Source organism: Amaranthus tricolor, chromosome 17 (assembly GCF_026212465.1).
Source record: "Amaranthus tricolor cultivar Red isolate AtriRed21 chromosome 17, ASM2621246v1, whole genome shotgun sequence".
NCBI classification, from domain to species: Eukaryota; Viridiplantae; Streptophyta; class Magnoliopsida; order Caryophyllales; family Amaranthaceae; genus Amaranthus; species Amaranthus tricolor.
Window position 1 is genome coordinate 15,761,227 of NC_080063.1, and position 23,326 is coordinate 15,784,552.

General features: G+C 34.2%; 2 protein-coding genes across 4 annotated transcripts; one reads left to right on the forward strand and one right to left on the reverse strand.

The window, feature by feature from the left end:
- The first annotated feature begins 101 nt into the window (after positions 1 to 101).
- LOC130804633 (uncharacterized) lies at positions 102 to 11,663 on the forward strand. 3 transcript variants are annotated; one of them, XM_057669149.1, is made up of 18 exons: positions 102 to 716; positions 2,046 to 2,288; positions 2,449 to 2,639; positions 2,752 to 2,923; positions 3,516 to 3,653; positions 3,739 to 3,925; positions 4,411 to 4,535; positions 4,964 to 5,140; positions 5,478 to 5,588; positions 5,680 to 5,799; positions 5,971 to 6,127; positions 7,074 to 7,237; positions 7,363 to 7,449; positions 7,866 to 8,191; positions 9,279 to 9,360; positions 9,525 to 9,664; positions 10,374 to 10,614; positions 11,121 to 11,663. In XM_057669149.1, the coding sequence occupies exons 1-18, from the start codon at positions 426 to 428 to the stop codon at positions 11,451 to 11,453; spliced, it is 3,285 nt and encodes a 1,094-aa protein (XP_057525132.1). In that variant the 5' UTR covers positions 102 to 425; the 3' UTR covers positions 11,454 to 11,663. The 3 variants fall into 3 exon arrangements, with proteins under 3 accessions (XP_057525132.1, XP_057525129.1, XP_057525131.1); XM_057669146.1 differs by having other exon boundaries at positions 114 to 716; positions 10,347 to 10,614; XM_057669148.1 differs by having other exon boundaries at positions 114 to 716; positions 10,371 to 10,614.
- A 775-nt stretch (positions 11,664 to 12,438) lies between these two features.
- On the reverse strand, positions 12,439 to 19,357 carry LOC130804634 (NADP-dependent glyceraldehyde-3-phosphate dehydrogenase). Its single transcript, XM_057669150.1, has 9 exons — positions 18,761 to 19,357; positions 18,159 to 18,352; positions 17,224 to 17,352; positions 15,344 to 15,463; positions 15,122 to 15,258; positions 14,773 to 14,928; positions 13,488 to 13,866; positions 12,882 to 12,998; positions 12,439 to 12,752 (listed from the first exon to the last, which is right to left on the reverse strand). The coding sequence occupies exons 1-9, from the start codon at positions 18,903 to 18,905 to the stop codon at positions 12,639 to 12,641; spliced, it is 1,491 nt and encodes a 496-aa protein (XP_057525133.1). The 5' UTR covers positions 18,906 to 19,357; the 3' UTR covers positions 12,439 to 12,638.
- Positions 19,358 to 23,326: the final 3,969 nt, after the last annotated feature.

The following is a 23,326-nucleotide window of genomic DNA, read 5'->3' on the forward strand; positions in this document are numbered from 1 at the left end:
GATTAAAATAATATTTGATAATTAAGCTTATTTGAACAATTGATAAAGCTAAACAAGCCATTTCATAATCAAACCTTATTCTATAGTGTTTCAACTTTTTTTTTTTTTTTTCATTTTAATCCTCTTCCTCTCTCTAAGTCACTTCACTTCATACAAACCAACATTTGAAAAATTAAACAAATGCAGCTAAAGCAGCCATAGCCAATTCTCTCTCTAATTTATCTCTCATTTACCCATGCATCTCTTCCAAAAATCACTGATCTAAAAATCCTTCGTCAAATTCAGCTCAATCTAACTTCTTAATTTTTTTAATTCGCCAAAAAATTTGATCAATTTGAAGTCAAATCAGTAAACCTCAGATCGCAGTAACACAGTGTGACGTATTGTGATTTTTAGCTTTACGAAGTACAAGAGAATTTCTATAAATGGAAAGTGCAAAATCGAAGCTAAGATTGGGAGTAGTAATCGCAATAACTGCAGTAATTGGTATAGTAGGATTATACGGCTTATTGAAACCAATTCAAAATGGTTGTACTATGACTTACATGTATCCTACTTACATTCCGATTTCGGCGCCGAAGAATTTATCGTCAAATAAGTATGGATTGTATTTGTATCATGAAGGATGGAAGAAAATTGATTTTGATCAGCATCTGAAACAGCTTAATGGTGTTCCTGTTTTGTTCATTCCTGGTAATGGTGGAAGCTATAAGCAGGTATACTTAATTTGAATTTTTGGTGATTAAGGTTTTCAGTTTTAATTAATGCAGTAGAAAATTGGATATGGTAATGTATTTGTTTTAGTAGATTTAGTGGAAAGTAGATAGATAATTAGATTTTGTTACTGTTTTTTCTTATAATTCGTAGAGTTTGTTTCTATAATTGGAAAATATTCGTATTTCTTTTTGTTAGCGTTGAATTGTTTGATGTTTTATGAAGTTAATTCTGCTTTGATATCTCCTAAGGTAGAAGTTAAAATTCAGTGATTAGGATTTGATATTGGAAAGTAATTGCTGAACACTAAGATTAAATCAATTTTGAAACTGGCATTAAGAGATTTGAAGTTGGAATGATGGATTAAAGACTAATTCTATCCGACTAATTATAACTGAAATAAACTAAAATTACTAAATAAGAATCAAGTCAACTTTTTAGAATCTGTTTAAGTTGTGAAAATGTGATAGTGAATAATGAGAAAACTTGAAATGATTTTATTAGAATTGAACTTAATTGCACAACTAAATTGCACTTAGGGAACTTGTTCTATATAAAGTGTATACTCCCTTACACCGTTTTGGAGTGTTTGATAGAAGAGATTTGGATGGGAAAAACAGGATGTGGAAGGAAAAAAAAGAGACTTTCTCATGTTTGGATAATTGAGGTTTCATTTGTAAGGAGAGGAAGTGGGAGGAAAAGGTTGATATGAAGTCTTTACTTTTTTTTTTCCTTGCTTCATCCCTTTATGTAGTGAACTATGGGAATGGGGCAAATGTATAATGATCAAGGGAGTAGCTGTGACGTTTTGAGTGCTTTGATGCTTAAGAAATTTAAAATTTAATGTATATTATGTAGTTAGATGAAAAACTTACCGAAGTGATGAGACTAGATCACTGGAGTGAATTCTTTTTTTTAGAGCTAGCATGGACATATGTTTCCATAAGAAAACAGTGGAAATTGGCAAGCAGGAACCTCGTGACTCATGAAATGGCTCGATTCTTTGAATGAAATATCTAAGTCGTGTATTGATGGATTATGTGTTAACCAAGTATGCATTCGTAATTTCATATTCACAAACTATAGAGCTGAAAAGAGAAGACAGAAGAAATTTGGGCTTAAGAAATTTTACAGAGATCCTATATATTTAATTTATGATTGAGTTATTGATGGGATCATGTTCTACTTGTAGATGCCACTATGCTGCTATTCTTGGTTGACAAATGTGGCGCTACCATCTTTTCTTTTTGATTGTGTTGTTGCAAGAGAAGAATGATAAATTTTTGTTGCATTTTTTTTGAGTTTCTTTTTTCATGCTTTACTGCTCATAGGTTCGTTCAATCGCAAAAGAGTCCTATTGGGCTTATACCTCAGGGCCATCTGAACATACTTACTATAAGGAAGCTTCCCTAAGCCACAAGGATGGGGACATTGGTGCAGCTAATATTTCTCTACCCAATCAATATGCTTCAATGCTGGACTGGTTTGCTGTGGATTTGGAAGGTGAACATTCTGCCATGGATGGTGGGATCCTGGAAGAGCATGCAGAATATGTTGTATATGCAATTCATCGGGTTTGCTGTTATGCTTAGCTCATTAATAGCTGTACAAATGCACGTTTCATTTTGGTTAATTGAAGTGTCTTCTTTCTCGATATTTTTGCTAGTTGCTACCACTTCTTTTTCAAAAATCTTCTCCTCATTTCACTTTGCTTATTTTTGGGTATACTTACAGATATTGGATCAATATAAAGAGTCTATTGATGCTAGAACTAAGGAAGGTACTGCTGTCTACGGAACTTTGCCAAAAAGTGTTATATTAGTTGGTCACTCCATGGGCGGTTTTGTTGCTAGAGCTGCTACTGTTCACCCAAATTTACGAAAAAAAGCCGTTGAGACAATTGTTACTCTTTCAAGTCCACACCAGTGAGTCATTTCTTATTTGCTTTTTGACAAGGGGGGTGAGGGAGTGGTTCTGCTTTCACTGAATGATAGACCCTTTCAATCAATTTATTCTTACAAGATTTACTTGATACAGAACCCCTCCTGTCGCGTTGCAGCCATCTTTGGGCTATTACTACGCTTCCATAAATCAGAAATGGCAAGAAGGATATCATCTCCAAGTCTCTAATGCCCGGAGTTATGCATCACATCCTATGCTTTCTCATGTTGTTGTGATCTCAATTTCTGGGGGAGTCAATGATTATCAGGTTTCATTCAAATTTTAATTTTCCAGCTTGCTTTGTGGCAATTTGTGTAGCTTATCTCTAGTCTTTGCTTGGTTATTGTTTTCCTTTTGTTATAAACTACTTAGTTTTCTTTAGAAAAGGCGATTCAAGTTCTTTAATTCTGCATGGACAATGATATGTGGCTTGATCTTATCACCAAAATTCAATTTTTACAATTTTTGACATGTTCTACCCTCAAAACAGTACTCTGTCCTCTTATGTTTATTTTTGTTTAGGATGGTGACCCTACATATATGTACTTAATCTTTTGGATGAATAACTTTTTAATCCCTAGTCTTGGGAATCATGATATTGGCTTATAAAAGGTTCTTGATAACAAAAAGTTTTAAGTATTAAAGGTGATACTTCAATTTGAAAGTTGCTAATGTTATTTCAACCTATTCTATCCTTAGTAACCTTTTTCACCTAGATGCTTCTCTCGTAATAACCTGAGCCTGCATCATCCAACCTTTTCTTTTTTTGTGGCATCTCTGAGTCCACCGAGTGTTTTTAATTATATGTCATAAGCCATATATGTGATTTGCTTGCTAACTCCATTTCACTCTGTTTGAAGGTGCGGTCAAAGTTAGAAACTCTTGATGGCATTGTTCCTCCCTCTCATGGCTTTATGATCAGTAGTACAGAGATGAAAAATGTGTGGTTGTCAATGGAACACCAGGCAATCTTATGGTGTAATCAACTTGTTGTCCAAGTAAGGTTCATCCATTTCTTACTAGCAGCTTCTGAAGTGTAATTTCTTTATTTAGAATTTTGATTTGCTTTTAATTTCATTGTAGGTGTCACATACACTTCTTAGTTTGGTGGATCCAGAAACAGGGAATCCGTTCACTGATACACAAAAAAGACTGGCAATATTTACAAAGATGCTTCATGGTGGCCTTCGACATAGTTCTGACTTTGTAGAGGAATCATATGCGCATCAAAGAAATTTGGAAATTAATGGAGATGGAAGGCATTCTCTAGGTAAATCACAATTATCATAACTGCAAATGCTGATTTGTGAACTAAAGAATTTGCTTAATGACATGATGACAGAATTAAATTTGAGTAGAATTTTTATGCTTCTTTCTGCACAAAATGGCTATAAATGTTACCTGATTTAATATCTGAGAGAAAAAAATATTTCTATAGTATATAGCTGGTATCTATATCTAAATTTACTATCTTTCATAAGGCAAAATTAGCTACCTCTGGGAACTAGGAAGTACTACAGGAGCATGACATAATGTGAACGAACCACCGTGGCCATCTAACATCTTTCTCTAACAATCATAACTTGTAAAAGAGAATATAGAGTCTGGTACGCGGTACACCCCAATCTTTTGGGATTAAGGCTTTGGCATTGTTGTTGTATGCTTGAGGCTAACTCTATGGGAGTTGCATTGCTTATGCTTCAGTAATTGCATAACTGGTCCATGTTTTGAAGTTGACCAAAATTCATATTGCAGGTGCTTGTCCCAAAAATATTCAATGGGATACGGACAGTCTTGAGAGAGATCTTTATATTCAGACACCTACAGTCACTGTCTTAGCAATGGATGGCAGGAGACGGTGGTTGGATATACAGAAGCTGGTTAGTCTGGGCATCAATTGAGCAATCTGTACAATTAAATTTTCCTGTTAGTTGTCTACATTGCAGTTTTATTTGCAAAATTCACATGCCAAAAGAAATACAAGAAGAAAAAGATGATGACATGGTCAAAACTTAAATCCCTTATCTACATAAAGGTTGCAAACAATTTGTGAAATGTGACTTTGTCATCCCCCCTTTTGTCTCTAGGCGGAGGGATAATATTTAATTTTTTTTGGCAAACTACTTTAGTGCATCTGTGCCTCAACATGTTGTTAAGAAGTGTGAAATTTCTGGTACATTGATTTCCAAATTTTTATTAGCTGGTAATTGTCCGTGGTTTGCATTATTACACTTTTCTTTGCTCGCATACCATTCTTTGCTGATTTAAATATCATTTATCCTTTGTAATACTTTGTCCACATGTTTAGGGTTCGAATGGGAAAAGCCATTTTGTACTAGTTTCAAATCTTTCTCCGTGCTCTGGGGTTAGAATTCATCTCTGGCCTGAAAAACAAAAATCTTTTTCCAACTTGCCTCTGAGCAAAAGAGTTGTAGAAGTGACTTCAACAATGGCCCAAATTCCTTCAGGACCAGCACCAAGGCAGGTATAAATCTGATATTTTCCTGTGTTAACTGTAAAGAAGTTGTAATTGGTTGTAATGGACCTTTCATATATGCTTTACATGGTCCACTGACAACTTCATTGAATAAATTTCTATACTCTGAGGTTTCTTTGATTTTCAGTATGTTCATATGGTGGTAAACTATCTCAAGTTTGTGTTAACGAGTCATATAAGACCTATCTGTTCCTTCGTGTCATATCATGCAACAACCGCACCGAATCCTTAATCCCTAAATACTTTGTGTGAAATGATAGAAAAATTTTAATATAAATCTTTTCTTTTATCTTTATGTTTATTGTTTTGATGTCATTATTGCTAGATCGAACCAGGGAGTCAAACAGAGCAGCCTCCTCCATCTGCTGTTTTTTGGCTAAGCCCTGAAGCTATGCAGGGATTCAGATTTATAACTATTTCAGTTGCTCCTCGGCCGGTATTGTCTTAGGACTAGCTAGCCTTTTTCTATTCTTTGTTAGTTGCTACACATAACCTTAAATACTTGACTAGTCGATTTATGTTTGTAGACTGTTTCTGGGAGACCTCCACCTGCAGCTTCAATGGCCGTTGGTCAATTCTTCAAGCATGAAGAGGGGGTTAAGACATTTTCTCCATTGTCATTGCTTAAGTCGGTCTATTCGCAAAATGTTAGTTTCTAAATTTGTATTCTTTCATGTATCTATATTTATGGTCAATTATTACTTTACTGAAATCTGAATTGTCCGGTGGAGATGATGTTCTAGGATTAGATTTCTTCTAGTTTATATTCTTTTGAATAATCTACATTGATGATTAATTATGCTGAAAACTGAGTGCAGGAAATATTGTTTAAGGAGGATCATCCAATCGCTCTTAATCTGTCCTTTACCATCAGTTTAGGCCTATTGCCCGTCACAGTGTCTCTAAAAACAACTGGCTGTGGAATAAAAAATTCTGAGCTCTCAGCTCAAAAAGATGAGGATGCTGAAAACAGCCGTAAGAACTCATATTCTAAGCTGTGTTAGTAGAGTTTTGATATAATTTTTCTTAGATCCGTTAGCTATCAAAGTTGGATTAGGAATCTTGATGTAGTATGAATCCCTTCCTTTTTCTGGTACCCACTATTGGCACTTGACAGAGAGCGTTGTCAAAGTTTTGGACAGCATAGATTCTTTGATTAGTGCTTGGGGCTTCTTACTCCCTAGTTTCTTTGCTTACTTTCATGTTATTGGCTCCTTTATTCACAAGTTGTGAGAAAATCTAATGATTGCTGATGGAAGAATCTATTGACTTCAAAATTTTCTGACTTAATTTTTGTGCTACTGCCTTTATTATCTCTGTGGGAGATGTCTCCTGCAAATTGGTTTTCTTTTGTGTAAATCAAAATGCAGGGAACTCAATGCATTATACTTATCGGATATCTTCTTATATTTCTTCTAAACTAGGGCATAGACACTGTACTGTTGTAGAGCTTTGAATGGTTCAAAGAATTTCAGTTGAGTTCAGCTGAATATTTTAGTTTTCAAGGTTTGAAGCCATAGACCATAGTTGTACAAAACTTTTTTTTTTTTTTGTGGAATCGTTCAGAAGACTGACTAGTGAGTACTCCTATTTGGTCTTTGTTGTCCCTACTTCCCAGTCTCATGTACTGACATCTGGCATATCTTCAAAACAGTGTCAAATCTTTGGCTTCTGTTGTCATGCTGTTAATATCTGTGGATAGAAGAAATTATATTAACGGTTTGAGGTTTCAGATATGTAATATTTGTATTAGACATTGTGAGGACCTTAATTAGCATCAATCATTTGTTCGGGAAAAGGGATAAATTTCAGAATCTTTTTACTTTTCTTCTGATATTTAGTTTCACATTTTTTCATATGCAGGGAGTTGTAATTAAGGGTTGCTCTATTTAACTTTCTTATTGCTAACTGTCATAAATAGGGCTTTGCAAGATGCGATGTTTTCCAGCAGTGGCCCTTGCTTGGGATAGGACATCTGGTCTCCACATATACCCAAATTTGATTTCGGAGACAGTAACAGTAGATTCTGCCCCAGCACTCTGGAATTCAGCCCAGGGATCAGAGAAAACCACTGTTATGTTGCTGGTATATTGTCACTTTCTTGCACTAAGCTTGTTATCACCATTTTTTCAGTGCAAATTGATTGTGCATATCCTTCGAATCAGTTCAATGTGTATACTACTGATGTGTGCATTTTTTGCTTTGATCAGGTTGATCCTCATTGTGCCTACAAAGCCAGCTTTTCTGTTTCTGCCACTGCTGCTGCTAGCAGATTTCTTCTTCTGTACTGTTCTAAGGTGATGACTTGTGCTTCATGATCCTATCATCAATGGTATTTATTTTCAGTTTTGCTATGTGTCAATGTCAAATACCAACAGATCATTCCTGTTTTTGACTCTAGATTTGACTTTACAGGCAGATTAAAATATTATTTTACTTTTTGAACCTTGGTTCCTGCATCAAAGGGTTGTATTCTGTTTGTTGAGAACTTACCCTTACTTTGATTTCAAGATGACCTCTATCAAAAAAAAGCAATATGTGGTATGCCACATGTCAAAATTTAATTTTTTGGGGAAGTCAAATGTAAAGTATAAATATGTCAGACATTTGCGGTGGTGGTTTAAAGAAGCCACATATAAAAAGTCGAATTATGGAAATGGAATTTTTTATTTGATGTGGATTACCAATTCCTATGTTGTGGCTCCTTTTTCAGATAGTTGGTCTTGCAGTTGCCATAGTGTTCTTTGCTCTCATGAGGCAAGCGCATGCTTGGGAGCTTGGCATGCCCATTCCCTCAATGCTGACAGCAGTTGAGTGCAACATGAAGCTGTCTTCATTTCCTCTATTGACCGCAGCTCCTCTGTTAATCCCTTTGGTGCTCTCAGTCCTTCAATTCCATCCTATTCCCTCCATCTCAAGTTTTATTGTTGTATCTCTTGCCTGTTACATGGTTGCAAATGGCCTCATTGTTGTTCTGGTATTGATCTCACAATTTGTTTTCTACATCAGCGCTTTTGCTCATGTTTTCTTCAAAAATAGGTCAGTTCTTACCTCCGTATATTTCTTTGAAACTAATCTGTTCATTTAGCACATCTTCGTTCTGCTCTGACCTTTCTTTGGAAAGTAGTACTACTCCAATCAATAAATATAATTGTGCTTGGTTCTTAAAACTGATGTTTAATATTGCATTTATGCTTCTTTTTACTTTCTGTGTGTATATATTGTGCAAGTTCATGCCTGAGGAAACAATCTGTATAATCTCTTCATAGTGAGTTGATAGCACAGTTTCTTCTGCTTTTTGAAACTTCTGTGATATGTAGTTATCCTCTAAACCAACTTAATAATCATATCCCCAGGCAGCATGCATTCATTGAACTACAGTGATTGACAAACTATATACCTGCCCTAATTCGTTAGCTCCTATCCCCATGAGTTAGCTCTGCCAGGACAATGTTGTTTTATTAAGGGTGTGTGTATTTGAGTGGGCTAAAGCATGTGGTACGAGAGCAATAGAGTGAAAAAAGGTAACGTACTCTTTCATAATAAGTAAAGGGGAAAACTCGATGGGACACCAAAAAATAGCATGTGATGCAAAATCATGGGAATAAAGGGAGTAGACAATGCTTAAGCTAAAATATGATATATAAATGATAAGTATTATGTAAAGAAAATACGTATCTGACACCAAATACGCAGAAACTGTACATATGTATACAATTCAAGACCCCAGATTGCCAGAATTTTTACTATGCTAATGTAAATCAGAAAAAAGAAGGAAGCAAATTACTCACTTCCATCCTTAGCTACTAGCAAAGGCCTTGACATTTTCAACTGTTTATTTTTTGAGTCACTCTCATCCTTATCTACACCCTTTCATGTGGTTGTTATAACTTCTTCAGTAATTGATACTAGGTCTCAATTGTTTCTGAGTCTTACTCAAGAAAATCATGCTTTCTGTATAAGTAAAAAAGATTGATGATATTAGGTCAGATGTGCTAGAATATGTTTATGGATAAAACTACAAGTTCATTGCACGCCTCCTCTTGTCTGCTATTTGTTCACTTATAAATTTAACCTAAAAGGTTTTTATAATTCTTGCTCATTACATTTTATTTTGTGGTAGCAGGTTGCAAGTGTGTAAAGGGTCCTTTTGTTTATCCTTTCTCCAACAAATTATTGATCTGGTCTCCAGGGTATCTACAATTAAGGTAGTTACTCGAACACATTACAGTTTATCTATACCTGTCATACCAACATACCTGTTCTGGTAGTTTTTAAATCTAGGATGTTATATAGATCCTTCTTTCCCTTTGTATTCCTTTTTGATAATTAACAGGATTTTCATAACATAACTGATTTGTTATTGAAGCAGGTGGTGAGAGTTGTCAGATCTAATCCTGCACTCATGACAATCTTGGTAGCAATTGTTCTGGTGTGCTTTGTTCATCCGGCATTAGGCTTGTCAATACTGTTAATATCGCATTCTTTTTGCTGCCATAGTGCACTGTGCAGGTAATTTCGATCTGGGGGCAAGTTTATTTTAAGTAACATTATCCAAAAGCAACCCTTTTAGATGTCAAAGTCTGGTTGAGTTAATCATATTGAAGAAATCTTTGCTAAATTTCTAGAATGAAATCTGTCACCTATGGTCTTCGGAATATTGAATTAATGCAATCTTTCCTGTTAATAGTCAATAAATGGGGAGATACCAAGCTGGTCAAGTTTTGTCATCTATTCCTTGGACAGCATATTGGAAAATATTGACCTTAATATCATATTTCCAAATGTCTGTTTGGAAACAAGTATTTCATTTTAAATTATGAATTTCAATTATGAAATTATAAATGAAGAATTTGAGAATGACAAGGTTTAGAAAGTCACATTCTCAAATTCTCAACTTTAAGTACTTTAAAAACAATGGTGAAATTGATCCAATTCCAAATTTGAAAACTTTTAATCTGCCAATCAATAAATTTTGAGCCAATTTCATATTTCCAAATGAAAACCTCATTTCCAAACAAAACATAAAAGAATTTTCAAATATAATGTAGAAGTTGGTTGTTTGTTTGTTAATGTTCTACGATGAATATTCTACTTGGCTTGCTTCTCTCATTCTCCTTCCGTTCTCCGATCCCTTCTCTCAAACTCTTTTAATTGGGGTGTCTTGGAGATCCTAAGAAGAGTCTTGTGACAGCTATCTGACAGCTTCCTATCGCAGCAGAGCACAAAGGAAGGAATCATTGAAAGATAAAGATTATGATCGGATGGATCAGTATGCTAATCAGCGCATTGGACGGTCAAAACGTTATTTGCCTTTAGAAGAGAATCATAACAATACCGGCGGATCTCCTAATAGCTTCAGTGACATACAATTGGAGATCTTCCACCAGAGACATGGGCTACTGATCTTACATCTTCTTGCAATGCTAATGTTTGCTCCTTCATTTGTAGCTTGGTTGCAGGTATGACAGTTAATTTAGTTCTTCGGTTGACTTCATCCATTTCAATCGACCTTTATCAGTGAATGTTGTTTATTAGTGACTTCTTAATCTTATATTACCTGGAAGAATTCTGCGAAGACCATATAATCTTTTTTAAAAATCTTTCCTTCCTCATTTATTTGGTTTATGGCTATGTTCTTGCTTTATATTAAATTCAATTAAGTTTTTAGATTCGTTGAGCCAAGAGAAATAATTAGCCAGTTAAGTAAATTTCAAGTAAGCTTAGATAAGCTTTATTAAGTTATCTTAATTCCTCAAAGTTCTATTTTGTTCATACAAGTTTTCACATTCCGATTGAGAGGACATGCCTTGTTTTGCATTGGAGAATAGCATTCAAGGGTTGTGACTTGTGAGCATGGGATTTGGGGAACATTTCTCTCAATAATACCCTTTAACAAGAATTCATATGTAATGTGCTATCTGTTACAAAACGCATTTTAAATTTTGTGTATTGCTTTTGATTGCAGAGATTAGGAATAGGTCAGAACTTCCCATGGTTTTTGGATTCAGTGTTGTGCGTTGGTGTCATACTACACGGCATCTGTGATTCAAATCCAGAATTTAATTTCTTCGTCTATCATATCCCTGGTGTACGTGGTCTTGAAGTAAGATTGAGTTACGTCTACCTGCTTGCTGGGTACTTTTCATTTTTGTCTGGCCTGGCATTGGCTCCGTACAGAGTGTTCTATGCCATGGCTACTATCGGAGCACTTTCACTTGCGTTCAGAATAGTCCGAAGAAAGAGCAGAGAAAAGGGAGAGGCGATTTTTAATAGCCGGAAGCACTCTCATCGGCACTAGTACTCCTTTTTGCCTCATTGTATTTGTTTTTGTAGGTAGTTTCTGTACGTTGATTGTTAGCCTAAGAGTTCATGCAGCAGTTTTGCAAGTTTATTCTCATAGGCACGGTATATGATTTTGATTTTTTAATTCATGAAAAATGTGGATAAAATCGTGATATAGAACTGATTGACAAAGTGCTAATCTGATATCACTTTTTTCTTTGAGAAATCTATTTATTACTACACAAGTATTTTTTTGTTCCAATATTTTTGCCAAAACAACCTTATAATTAGGAGTATTTGGATTTTACACCCTTTATCATTTTTTGGATTTCGGTGTATTATGGCTTAATTTTTAGATTTAGTCGTTAAATATGGTTTACTTATTCTAATTATGCTTTGACCTAATGTTTATAAAATTTATTTTAAAAATAAATTAGCACAAAAAAAAAAAATCAAAACCCTCTTCATCTTCATCATCTTCAAATATAAAATTTTATCATCAAAAAGTTTCTTTCACATTTTTTTGTTGCCATTTAATATCACAATTTCAAATGGTAATGTATTAGAATGAATTTTAAAATTTAAAAAATAAAATGAAAGAAATACAAAAAGCATGGCCATTATCATCTCAAGAAATTCCCCCTTTAAAATTAAATTAAATTTCTTATTATTTCCACCACTTAATACCGACTATCAAACATGACGGTTTATCCTAGTTGCACTTCACCCTAATAAGATTCATTTAGCCGTTTGTTTCCTTTTGACCATCAAGTAAAAATTGTTTTCTCCTTTCGAGTCCAACTTACAAGTTTAATCCAAAACTCCCCGCTAAAAATTTTAGCATTCTTTTACAACCTTAAGTAGACTTCTAGAGGTGTTCATTCAGGTTAATGAGTCAACTTCAGTTGCGAGTCAGTTTAAATCGAGTCTTGTATCCACATTGGCTTTTACATAATTATAAATCCATTTCAAATCGGGTCAAATCAAATTCGGTTACAAAGTCGAGTAAATATCGGGCCATCAAATCTATTTTAAACCCCTTTGCGTCCAACAAACGAATTTCAAGACACTAAACAATCAATTTCAAAGTTATAACTCATTGTCAATTAATGGTTGTACACAAGCCTTAAAATAAAGCTCTAAAACAAGATATCAAGGACATGATTTATTCAATACATAATGTCAAAGTAGTTTTCATTGATCAACCCATGGAGTAGGTTGGTGTAGGCAAATTGATCACTGTAGTCTTGATTTTCGTCATCATATTAATACTGTTTGTTATTCCCTGTGAACCGATTCCACTGTCCTTTATTCCCTGCATCATACAAGAATTCGTTAGAATCATCGCGTCTACCATTGTCGTTCGAAGCTTCAAATGTATGCATTATGCAAGGAATTTGCGGGATATTCTGTTTTGAAAGTCGGTAAGTTGCTAAAAGCTCACCTGGAAAGGGAAGTGATCGGGTCCACGAGCAGGCGCAGAATTGATTTGAACTGTTCCGGTCTCCATTGCATCGCTGATCAAAATTGCCTTGTTTATGTCTTTCGTAAAAACACACCCCTACATCAGATGCATTATGTCAATCAAGGATTGGAAACATTATAAATGATCCTTGTCGAGAGGTTCGGACTTCAGAGGTTTGACAGAACTAAACAATCCTCGTCTTAAACAAGTGGCCAAAAGTCGGAGGCTATAAGCATTTCAAGTTCATGCTATGTTACTCGAACTCTTCATTTTGCTTTACGTACCCGTGTCCGATCCTTAATGCTTGAACATTGTTAGGCACTTAGACACTTTTTAGGCGTAAAATTGAATATTTAGACGCATCCGACACTTGGACACATATCAGTATTCAACATCAGTACCCGAATCTACGTAACATATTCATGTCATATTTGGGTGTTTAAGTACATTTCAGCTAGTTTAGCTGGTAAAGTCTTACCGATGCAATATCACAAACCAAGGATCAAATCACGTCTACACTATTGCGCCTACTATATTTCAACATTTCTATTAAGAAGTTGAGAGAAACCAAAGATTTAAGCATACCTGGAGACCGAAATTGCTAGCATTACAATGGTGGATCCCTTCTTCGACAGAATGTATCCTAATTACCGGCAAAACTGGGCCAAACGGCTCCTCCCATGCAATCCTCATGTCAGGTCGAACGTTATCCAACAATAAAGGCCAAATGAGATTGCCGTCCCTTTTGTATTCTTGACAAAAGGTTGCTCCCTTCTCCTTAGCATCCTTGACTAATCCTTCGATAAAATTCGCAGATGATTCTGTCACAACTGGAGTTATGTCACAGTCTTCTTCTGGAGAACCAACGGTCAGTTTGGAAACTTTAGCTTTGACTTTCTCGACAAGAGTATCAGCCACAGATTCCATCACTAGCACGACTTTAACAGCCGTGCATCTTTGTCCACTGAAGCGCAGAAAGAAAAGATCAAAAGTTGTAATTCCCGGATCATTTGGTTCAAATCCTATCAAGTATTAATATAGAATTGTGTAACATATAACACAAAACTTGGTTCAGCACACATGTAAAGGTGAGTGCTCACCCTCCCACTTAAGCTCTGTTTAGATTAACACAAGAAAATAAGTAATCAATAAAAATCAGTTTTAATAAGTAAAAATCAGTTTCAATCAGCAAAAATCAATTACAATTAGTAAAAATTAGTGTTAATCAATACAACTTGTTTTTAATTTATAACAAAAAATTAGTTTCAATTTGTGAAAATCAGTTTCAATCAGTAAAAATCAGTTTCAATCAACAAAAATCAGTTTTAATGAATACAACTTATTTTTAAATTTATAATAAAAAATTAGTTTCAATTTGTAAAAATTAGTTTCATTCAGGTGAACTAAACCGGCCCCTTAGTAACTTGGATTATATTTCAGACTCAAACTATGTAAGAAAAAGATGCAATTTGACAATTTGGCATGACACACTTTCGACAAGCTACGGATTGAAGTATAAATATAAAATCCAATGTTGCAATTATGTATCAGTCGCAGAGTTTCAGAAAGAGTTATTTTTGGTGACTGCAGCGAACTCAGAATATTAAGTGGAACCATATTTTCGTCTTACAGACTTGTCATGAATTACTAGTCACATAGTCATAATCCCTTGTAATCAAGCATATGATGTAAGTTTACTTGAAGATTGTTTTAAGTAATTGTGCCATTTCTATCCTATCCTAGTACTTGATTTGAGTAGTAATGTGTTGGGTAATCCAATCATAAACAACAAATATTCTAAAATAACATATTTGACTATCGGTTCTAGACGTAGAAATATACTTGTGAACAAGGTTAAAAGGGTGTTTACCTGTAGGAGAAGCCGCCTTTTACGATATTAGCTGCAGCAAGATCCAAATCGGCATCTTCAAGAATAATGCAAGCATCCTTTCCACCGAGTTCCATCTGAAGAGGGATCATTCCAGCTTTCTTGGAAATTGCAATTCCGGTATCTCCTCCGGTAAAACTAAAGTCCAAAAAAGATTTTAGATATTCAAAAAATGTCGTTTTGAAACTGTTTGTTTATAGCCAACCATCATCATCATCCCGATGAGTTCTGCCCAAGACAGGGTTTGGGGAGGGTGGGAAAGAATGCACACAAATACCCTCATCACGAGGAAGTCACAAACTTAAAATTAAACCAGAACATATGACATTACCTTATGCAGTTCACCCCTGGATGCAATGTCAGGAAATCGCCAATTTCGGAGCCTTTCCCCGTGATACAACTAATAAGTCCTTTAGGAAAGCCGGCCAAGTGGAAGCAGTGGATCATGTGGAGTGCTGACACAGCACCCTGGCATACGAACAACGCTCATGTCTTAAAAGTCTACAAATTTCTAAAAAGAAACAAAGCTTTCAGCTCTTGTGAAGAAAAGTACCTGTGTTGGAGGCTTTAGCACGAGGGAGTTTCCAGCAATAAGTGCAGGTGCGATTTTTGAGACAGCAAGGTTGACAGGGTAGTTAAAGGGCGGAATAGCTAAAACAACGCCCAATGGAATCTGCAAACCAGTAGAAGTTTTAACCATATGAGATACAACTCTTTTACAATGTGAAAAAAACTGATGTAAAGCTGATGAATGATGCTCAGAAATTTATGTTTTCTTATCAGTTCCGTTTTGTCAACTCATAGTCCACTGCCATTACTTATCCGATCCTTGTATTTTAAAAAAATAAGTTTCATTTTTCTTTAGGTCGCTTATTTTAAGATTGAGAATCAGACAACCAGTCATCAGATGGACAAGATTAAGGTTGAGTACATAGATCTCTCAATCCCTGCCTACGTAATGCCTCGGAGAGGGCTACTTAATGGCAATGGAGCAACGGAATGGAGTCATCAGAAAGATAAATGGTAATTAGTACAATGCACTTGCAATGGAAGTGGTCCAGGACGGCAAAGGGGACAATGACTCAGTAAGTTTCATTCATGTCTAAGCAATCCAACTCAATATCCGTCACTGAAGAAGAATGATAACCTCTCAGAATAAAGTACTTCTAGGGAACGGGAGTACAAGATCAAAAACTTAATCTGATGGTTGAGGCCTCAAAATATGTTATATACTCTAACGACTACCTTTGATGATAAGCAAATTTTACTTAACAAAAAAATTCACGAAGTCCCTTTTAGCGAGGTATCTATTATCTAGGCCAATAAACTCGAGTTAAGTACATATATTACCATTGCCCCTTCTTTTTTTCAAATGGGTCATTAGTCATTATTCTTAATTCTATGAAGCAACACAAACCAAAGATTTTCCATCAGTAAGATAAGGCATGAATACTAGTGATGTGCCACTGCCCTTATAGTGGTGATTTTTTTCAATAATTATAAGTTGGTGTATGGTGGGTCTCAAGATGATAATCTTCACAAGTTTGAGAGGTTGGTTCTATTTTATCAACCATCACTCTAAATTGGCATTTAGTGGTGGTTTGCCATGGCTTATCCACGAGTCGCACGCTAGCTATCCACATCTTGTAGGGGACCATGAACCTATGGCTAGTAAATTCTTTCACCAACCATGTGTATTGAATTTCAATCTATCCATTTCCCTATAATATAGGAAGCCAAAGATGTAAACACATGTATTACTAGTAGACAAACTACTTAAAAAGAAAAATAAATTGAAAATGATATTGTGTTCATTTTTCCTACTCAATTACTCAAATGAACCCTACAAGTATTACATAAGCCCTCAAATGAACCCTACAAGTATTACATAAGCCTTTCAACACTTTTGATTTTTGACGATAAAATATAGTGTAACTTATAATCCTATGTTTAATCCAAAATCTACCTATGAACGTATATAAAGTAATATTCACTCAATCACTCTCAAGCCATATCCTCTAAAGTTGGCCCCACGCTCGTCATGCACCTTCTTGTTAAGTTGGGTTGGACTTATTGTCAATGACAATATATAGTCGGGGAAAAATGAGGTGCACACACTCCATAAGCTAAGGAGATACTATCCCAAAACCATACAACAATGGGAAAAAGGGCCCAATGACATATAAAGTGTGCACACCATCTTTAATTCATCGATGTGGGATGAACCATCCCAACACTTCTTCCATGTTTTTACTCCTTAATTTCCATGAAAATAACGACTTGAAAGAATATGCTATGCAAATGCAATAGAGTTGTTTTACGTTTCTAAGATAGCTTACAAGAACCATCTTTGTCAATAAAAACACGGTAAACATATTGAACAAGAACGATAAATAATATTTACAAAATGTGAGAGAGAAAAAAAAAATTAACCTTGGAAGTTAAACAATACTTAGTCCTCTCATTTCCGGGGAAACTGTCAGAAACCAGGAACTTCCCTTCACCAAGAAGTCTCACCCCTTCTTCAGCACAATAAGACACCAAATCTCCAGACCTAACAACCTTTTACAAACAACCAAAACATAACATATCAAAATTTGAAACTAGAATTTTATACCAAATCAAAAATAAGATCAAAAATCAATCAAATATTATGTAAGCCAGTTCATTGGTTAAAATCACATAGTGTTTTGAAACTGACCCATTTGAAGGAAGATGCTACATTTTTTGCACAAATTCCACTAATGTACGTGACAATGGTTTATACCCATTTAATCCTTCAACTTTTTTGATCAAGATTTCCATGGTGAATTTAATACCACAATAAGGTAGACCGAACACTGACCTCTACATATATGTGCTAAAACAACTCAGCTATCAATTTTCCATGTCATAGGTTACATAATTCAATATTGATAAATTTTAGATGAAATGAACCGAGTCATAGTCTAGACAGACTCGGGCCTAGATTCCCTTGTTTAGGACAACTCTAAGCCTCAAACTAGACCCACAAATACAAAGAACAAGGCTCGGTAGTAAAAGGGGGCAAAATAGAAAAGGTCAGTTAGCCATAAGGAAGTCAATGATTAGCAAAAAACCATTATACACCCTTTCAAGTTTCAACAACTTAAAAAATGATTAATTAGACATCTAAAGAGGCAATTAAAAGAGTCACTCAAATTCCACCATCAAATGATAAAATTACAAAAACATCCCAAAACTTGACATTCATTATCATTATCGTACCCACCGTATTCCGCTCACAGAAACTTATCATGATCAGGGTCTGGGGAGAGGGAAGGACGGCGAAAACCCATACCCAGGTTTGGCATTGTACAATAAATAAAACAAAGAATAGTAACCCTTACTTCAGTAACAGCATCCTTAGCAGGTTTGGCAATCTCTTTGACCAAACATTCAGCAATTGGGTGTTTATGTTCTTTCAATATAGCAGCTGCTTTATGCAGTAACTCTGCTCTCTTCCAAAGTGGTGTCTTTGCCCATGATTTTTGTGCCACTTTTGATGCTTCCATTACCTTATTTACCTCTTCTTGTGTGCATGCTATCAATTTCAAAACACAAATTTCAATGAAACATAGGATAGGTGTATCTCATACAAGGCAAATGGTTGATGGTTGTTAGCCCTAGCGGTTAACTGAAGCTGTTGGCCGGTTTGACTAGGTGTAAATGTCATCATCATCAACCCAAAATCTCACTAGAAAACAGGGTCTAGTGAGGGAATGCGACAGATAATCCATACCCATACCCTTTTAAAGAGAGGGCTAGAGCGAGGTGTAAGCGTAATTACCATTAATGGAAAGCCAAACCCACAAACAAAGTAGCAAACTTTCCAAAAATAAAAAGATGGGTAATTCAGAAAATATCATCAAAAATAAAATAATCCCAAAAACAGCATAAAAAAATGAATCAAAACCCATGATCAATAAAGAAAGATGAAAAAAGGTTGTACCTTGAACCTTATATTGGGTTTTCCTAGTAGTGGGATTAATGATTGAAACTGATTTACCAGAAGATGAAATTTTCCATTCACCATCAGCATAATATTTGAAGACTTCACCTTCAATAATTTCAGAAAATACCCCATTTCCTGCCATATCTAAGATCTAAAATTTTCAATGTAAAGAAAGAAAAAAAAAAAAGGAATGGTAGATAAGGAGATGATGAAGTGGGTGAAGAAAACAAGTGTGCTTAAAAGAAGCTGGAGTTGTGGACTGATGGGGTGGCTTAGGCAGTTTTTAAGGTAAACAGGGGAACAAACAACTAACAAGATTTGCCATCAAAAAAAAATTAAATGATTTTAAACAAAATTTAGGTGGATGTAAAGATGCCAAGTGTTAAAACTTCTTAAATTCATCTTGTTTATAGTATCTTGTTTTTGACTTGTCTTGCTTGTTTGTAGTCTAAAGCTACTAGTTTTTCTTACCTTTCTATATTATAATTAGTCATTTTAGTTAATGCCATACATATATAGCCATATTGGCAACTAACTACAGGGTAAAGGCAATTTATTGGATGTGTTATGAAAGTAGAGATGTTTATGGATGAGTTATTAAGTTAATTAATATCGACTTGTTAACTTGTAAAATGGATAGTTTTGGACAATATATTTTGAAAAATGGATGGTTTTAGTATATATTTTAACTTTAATATTAAGGGGCGTGATAATTGCAATTATTTGCACTTATTTATATAATGTTATACTCTTTAATGATGGTCATTGTTAGTAATTCCGTGATTATTTTGAAGATTTATGCTACTTTTTACTCGTTTTGATTATTCATGTTGATTTTGAGTGATTTTAATTGTTTAAGCATAATTCTTATGGTTTTAATGATGACGGAGTTGACTAAGAAATATTTTAGCTCGGGTAAAGATGTTCTACAAAGAAAATGAGCAAAAGAGTAGAAGAATGTTTATAATGCAAACGTTTTGAGGTGAAATTTGATATATATCTACTCTTTTGGCCATAACTTTGATAGGAAGATTGCATTAATGCAAAGTTTGTGGCATTGGAAACTAAACTTCAAGAACTTTCCAACGGTATATTATATGTCCAATTCCGATAATTGGGCAAGAAATGACGATCGTTTGAAGTTTGCAGAAACTGTCAGCCAAAAACGTCGACTCGGCTTCCTGGTCGTGGAAGTGGACACCGAGTAGACTTTTTCTTCTGGAATCCGTGCAGCCCAATTTTCAATACTTTAATTTTGTATTATTTTCTTTTATCTTTATTTTTAATTAACTTCTTAGGATTTATTTAGTGGTTAATTAGAAGTATTTAGGTGAAGCCTCCTTTAGAGGGAGCATAGAAGGGGAGATTGAAAACCCTCTTCTTTCTCCTTCTTCCTTTTGTTATTTCTTCATCTTCTTCCATAGAACTCCATTTTTAATACTTGTAAGCTTTTAATTTCTTGTCTTTAATTTACTTTCTTATTAATAGTTTAATCTTTGTTTAACAAATTTGTATTAGTTTAATCTTTAATTGTCATATTTTAATTGTTTTTCCTAGAAATTGTCATTTATTAAAAGTAGTATTGTTCTTCATATTTTTGTCTCTTGGATCTTTAATTGTTTGTCTCATAGTTTAATTATTGTTTTTCCTGTAAATTTCATCATTCTCATATTTTATCATGTTTAGTAACATCTTAGGGTTTGTGTTCATTGTTTTCATCATGAATTGTGAGTGTAGATTTATTTTCTAAGGTTAGGGTTTAAACCTACAATTCAAGTATGATTTGATTATTGAAATTGTCTATGAAATTAGGATTAAAGTGGTTAAATTGTGCCAACAATTCTAAATTAAATATGCTTTGTTGAACTAGTCAATAGAACTAGCATATGAGATTATGATCAACTTTGCTTTAAGGTAAATTTTAGTTAAATTCTTATTAATTCGTTCAACAAAACTAGCGTGTGAGAATTGAATGAGTAGAATCTAAATCTAATAGTTAATCAACAGAGTGAGAGTTTGAGATTAACAAGATCATATTTAATCACACAATTAATCTGATATGTCATAGACACTAATGAGAGTTTGATCATACAAGAATTTAGTGGATATCCGACACCCTAGATATTTTATTAAATAGTTTCAATCACATTTTCTTATTTTCTTGTCCTAGCTTCCTTTTGTTTGACCCACGGCTACACATATACCGTGCACTTACAGTTAAATAAAATTTGCACATCAAGGCGGGTATTTAATGCTAAAAAATAATCACAATTAAAGTATTGAAATACACAAGTTTTCAAATGAAACAGTTTTATCGTGAGACCAATTCTATTGGGCTGACTCAATCTTAAATTGATGACTTATGGTTTTGAAATGATCACTCTTTATTGCTTAAGTGATTATTTATAACCTTAAAGTGATCAGGTAGAAATAGACTAATTATATGGGGTTGTCTCATGGTAGGATCGTCTCATACAAGACTTGTTGATTAAAATATATTGTATGAAGCAATCACATTGTGGATTTACACGGTGTGCCATAAATGAAATACGTGCTTCTTGTTTTAAAGTCGTCTCAATAATAGACATTCTTTCACAAAAGCAGCTAATATACATTCAAAAATATAAGTATATTCCAAATCCAATGAAGGTTAGATGGCATTCAAGCTTTAATCTAGCTAACCACCTCAGCATACCAAACCATAAAAGTACAATCAAATTCTTTTGGGTCCATTTTTTATAAATTGGACAACATTGTCAGAAAGCAATAAGGTTCAAACGTCATGAGGGCATGAAAGTGACGACCCGATTGGTGAATTTGTGGTGTTTCGGACCCTCCCAACTACCCGTTACATTGGAACACAAAGCTAGCTCATGCACCACGAGTTCTCACTACTTGTTTTTATCAACTCTACATCTATATGTCCGTGCAAAGAACCTATATTTTAAAAATTGGTGTTATAGTTGTCAAATAGTTAATAACTGATTACAGTACTTGAGTTGATCATTTGATTTTATTAATTGGTTTGACAAAACTGATTTTAAATCTGTTTCTATAAATAACTTATTTCAACCAGCTAATTTCTCAAACATTAACATTGGATGATTAGATCAACAAACCCTCTAGTTGCATCAAAACAAGTTATTTTCCTAAACACCCCCGAAGTGTTAATTGTTATATCTATAGTATTAGGTTAATAATATATAGCTAAAAGCAACTATTTTAAAATGCAAAAATGAATGTTTTAATTAACTAAGTTGGGTTATTTAACCAAATTTAAATTTTTTTTATGTTTTAAATGAGAATTGATGATGTATATTAGGCAGGCAAAATTCTTTAGATTTTAGTAATAATTCATAAAGGAAATTTAAAACCTTATAGAAATATTAATTTGTTTAAGGCCAAATTTAATTTCCACGTTAATTTTAATTTTGGATGTAAAACATTAATAGCTTAAAAGAGATTATTGAAAATGTCATAATCAGATTTCTGAATTTTATTAAATAAATTTGATAATCTATATATTTTGAAATTCAAGCTAAGTTTTAATTCATTTTAAGTAAATTAAATTTGTTAATTGAATAAGTATTAGACTTTTATGTTCCCCCGGCTCAAGACAATTGTCCTATTTATTTTTGCACGAACTTTAAAAAAGAGTAAATAGGTGGATTAAATTAAGTTGAAAAATTCTCTAGAGCTAAAACAAATGTGAAAATCATAATTAAGTTTCTAAATAGGACAACAAAAGCCTTAAAATTGAGAACTTTGAAACTAAGTAGTGATCACTTTAAATCTTGGTGTATGCAATTTGAGTCCTTAGTGAAGAAAAGTTAAGGTTTAAAGTAGAGACTTAAACCTTAAGTATGAATTTTAAGTCTTGAACCGGACATTTTAACAATTGAAATTGTTAGTTTAAAAATAAACTTAAGCCCTAGAGTGAAAAGGTTAGGCTTGAAGTAGAGGTTTTAAGTCGTAAATATTTTACGTCTTAAAATGAATGTTTCGAGATTTGAAATTCGTAAGTACATTTTTAGGGTTGGGTTATTTGTAAATAATCACCTTAATAGACTAAACGTGGCTCAACAGCCCAATAGAGATAGCCTTATCATGAGACTGTATCATTTAAGAATTGGGTAGATCACAAATTTTTGCGAGAGACGGGTTCTTTGAGAGACCATCTCCGATTAAGTCAGCCCATAAAAAAAATGTAAAATGAAAGTAGGCATTGAGCTTCAATAAATTGAGCCAGAGAGACGGTTTTTCAAGAGTCTGGCTATGTCTATGTTTAGATTCTTTCTTAAACCTTCAAAAGGCCGACCATGTTTTATTTTGTTTGGGCCGTACGAGCTAAAAGCCCACTCGTGTATTAACTCTCTCCTGTCTCCTCTGTAGCCTGTAGATAAATAAACCAGGCTCGGCATTTGTAGCTCTGTTTTTATAAAGATTCTTTATTCTTTTGCTGGGCTTGGTTGAAATGTTGATGTTAGATTAGTTTAGTAAGCTACTGTTCAGAGAAACCACTTCTTAATGAGACGACCTGAAAATAAGAATACTATATATTAA

Coding starts and splice junctions, on each gene's coding strand:
- LOC130804633 (XM_057669146.1), top strand. CDS start 426: ATGGAAAGTGCAAAATCGAAGCTAAGATTGGGAGTAGTAATCGCAATA. Junction 2,640..2,751: donor ACTCTTTCAAGTCCACACCA/GTGAGTCATTTC, acceptor TACTTGATACAG/AACCCCTCCTGTCGCGTTGC. Junction 5,589..5,679: donor TTTCAGTTGCTCCTCGGCCG/GTATTGTCTTAG, acceptor TTATGTTTGTAG/ACTGTTTCTGGGAGACCTCC.
- LOC130804634 (XM_057669150.1), bottom strand. CDS start 18,905: ATGGCAGGAAATGGGGTATTTTCTGAAATTATTGAAGGTGAAGTCTTC. Junction 14,929..15,121: donor CCAGGGGTGAACTGCATAAG/GTAATGTCATAT, acceptor TTTGGACTTTAG/TTTTACCGGAGGAGATACCG. Junction 12,753..12,881: donor CCGATCACTTCCCTTTCCAG/GTGAGCTTTTAG, acceptor TGTATGATGCAG/GGAATAAAGGACAGTGGAAT.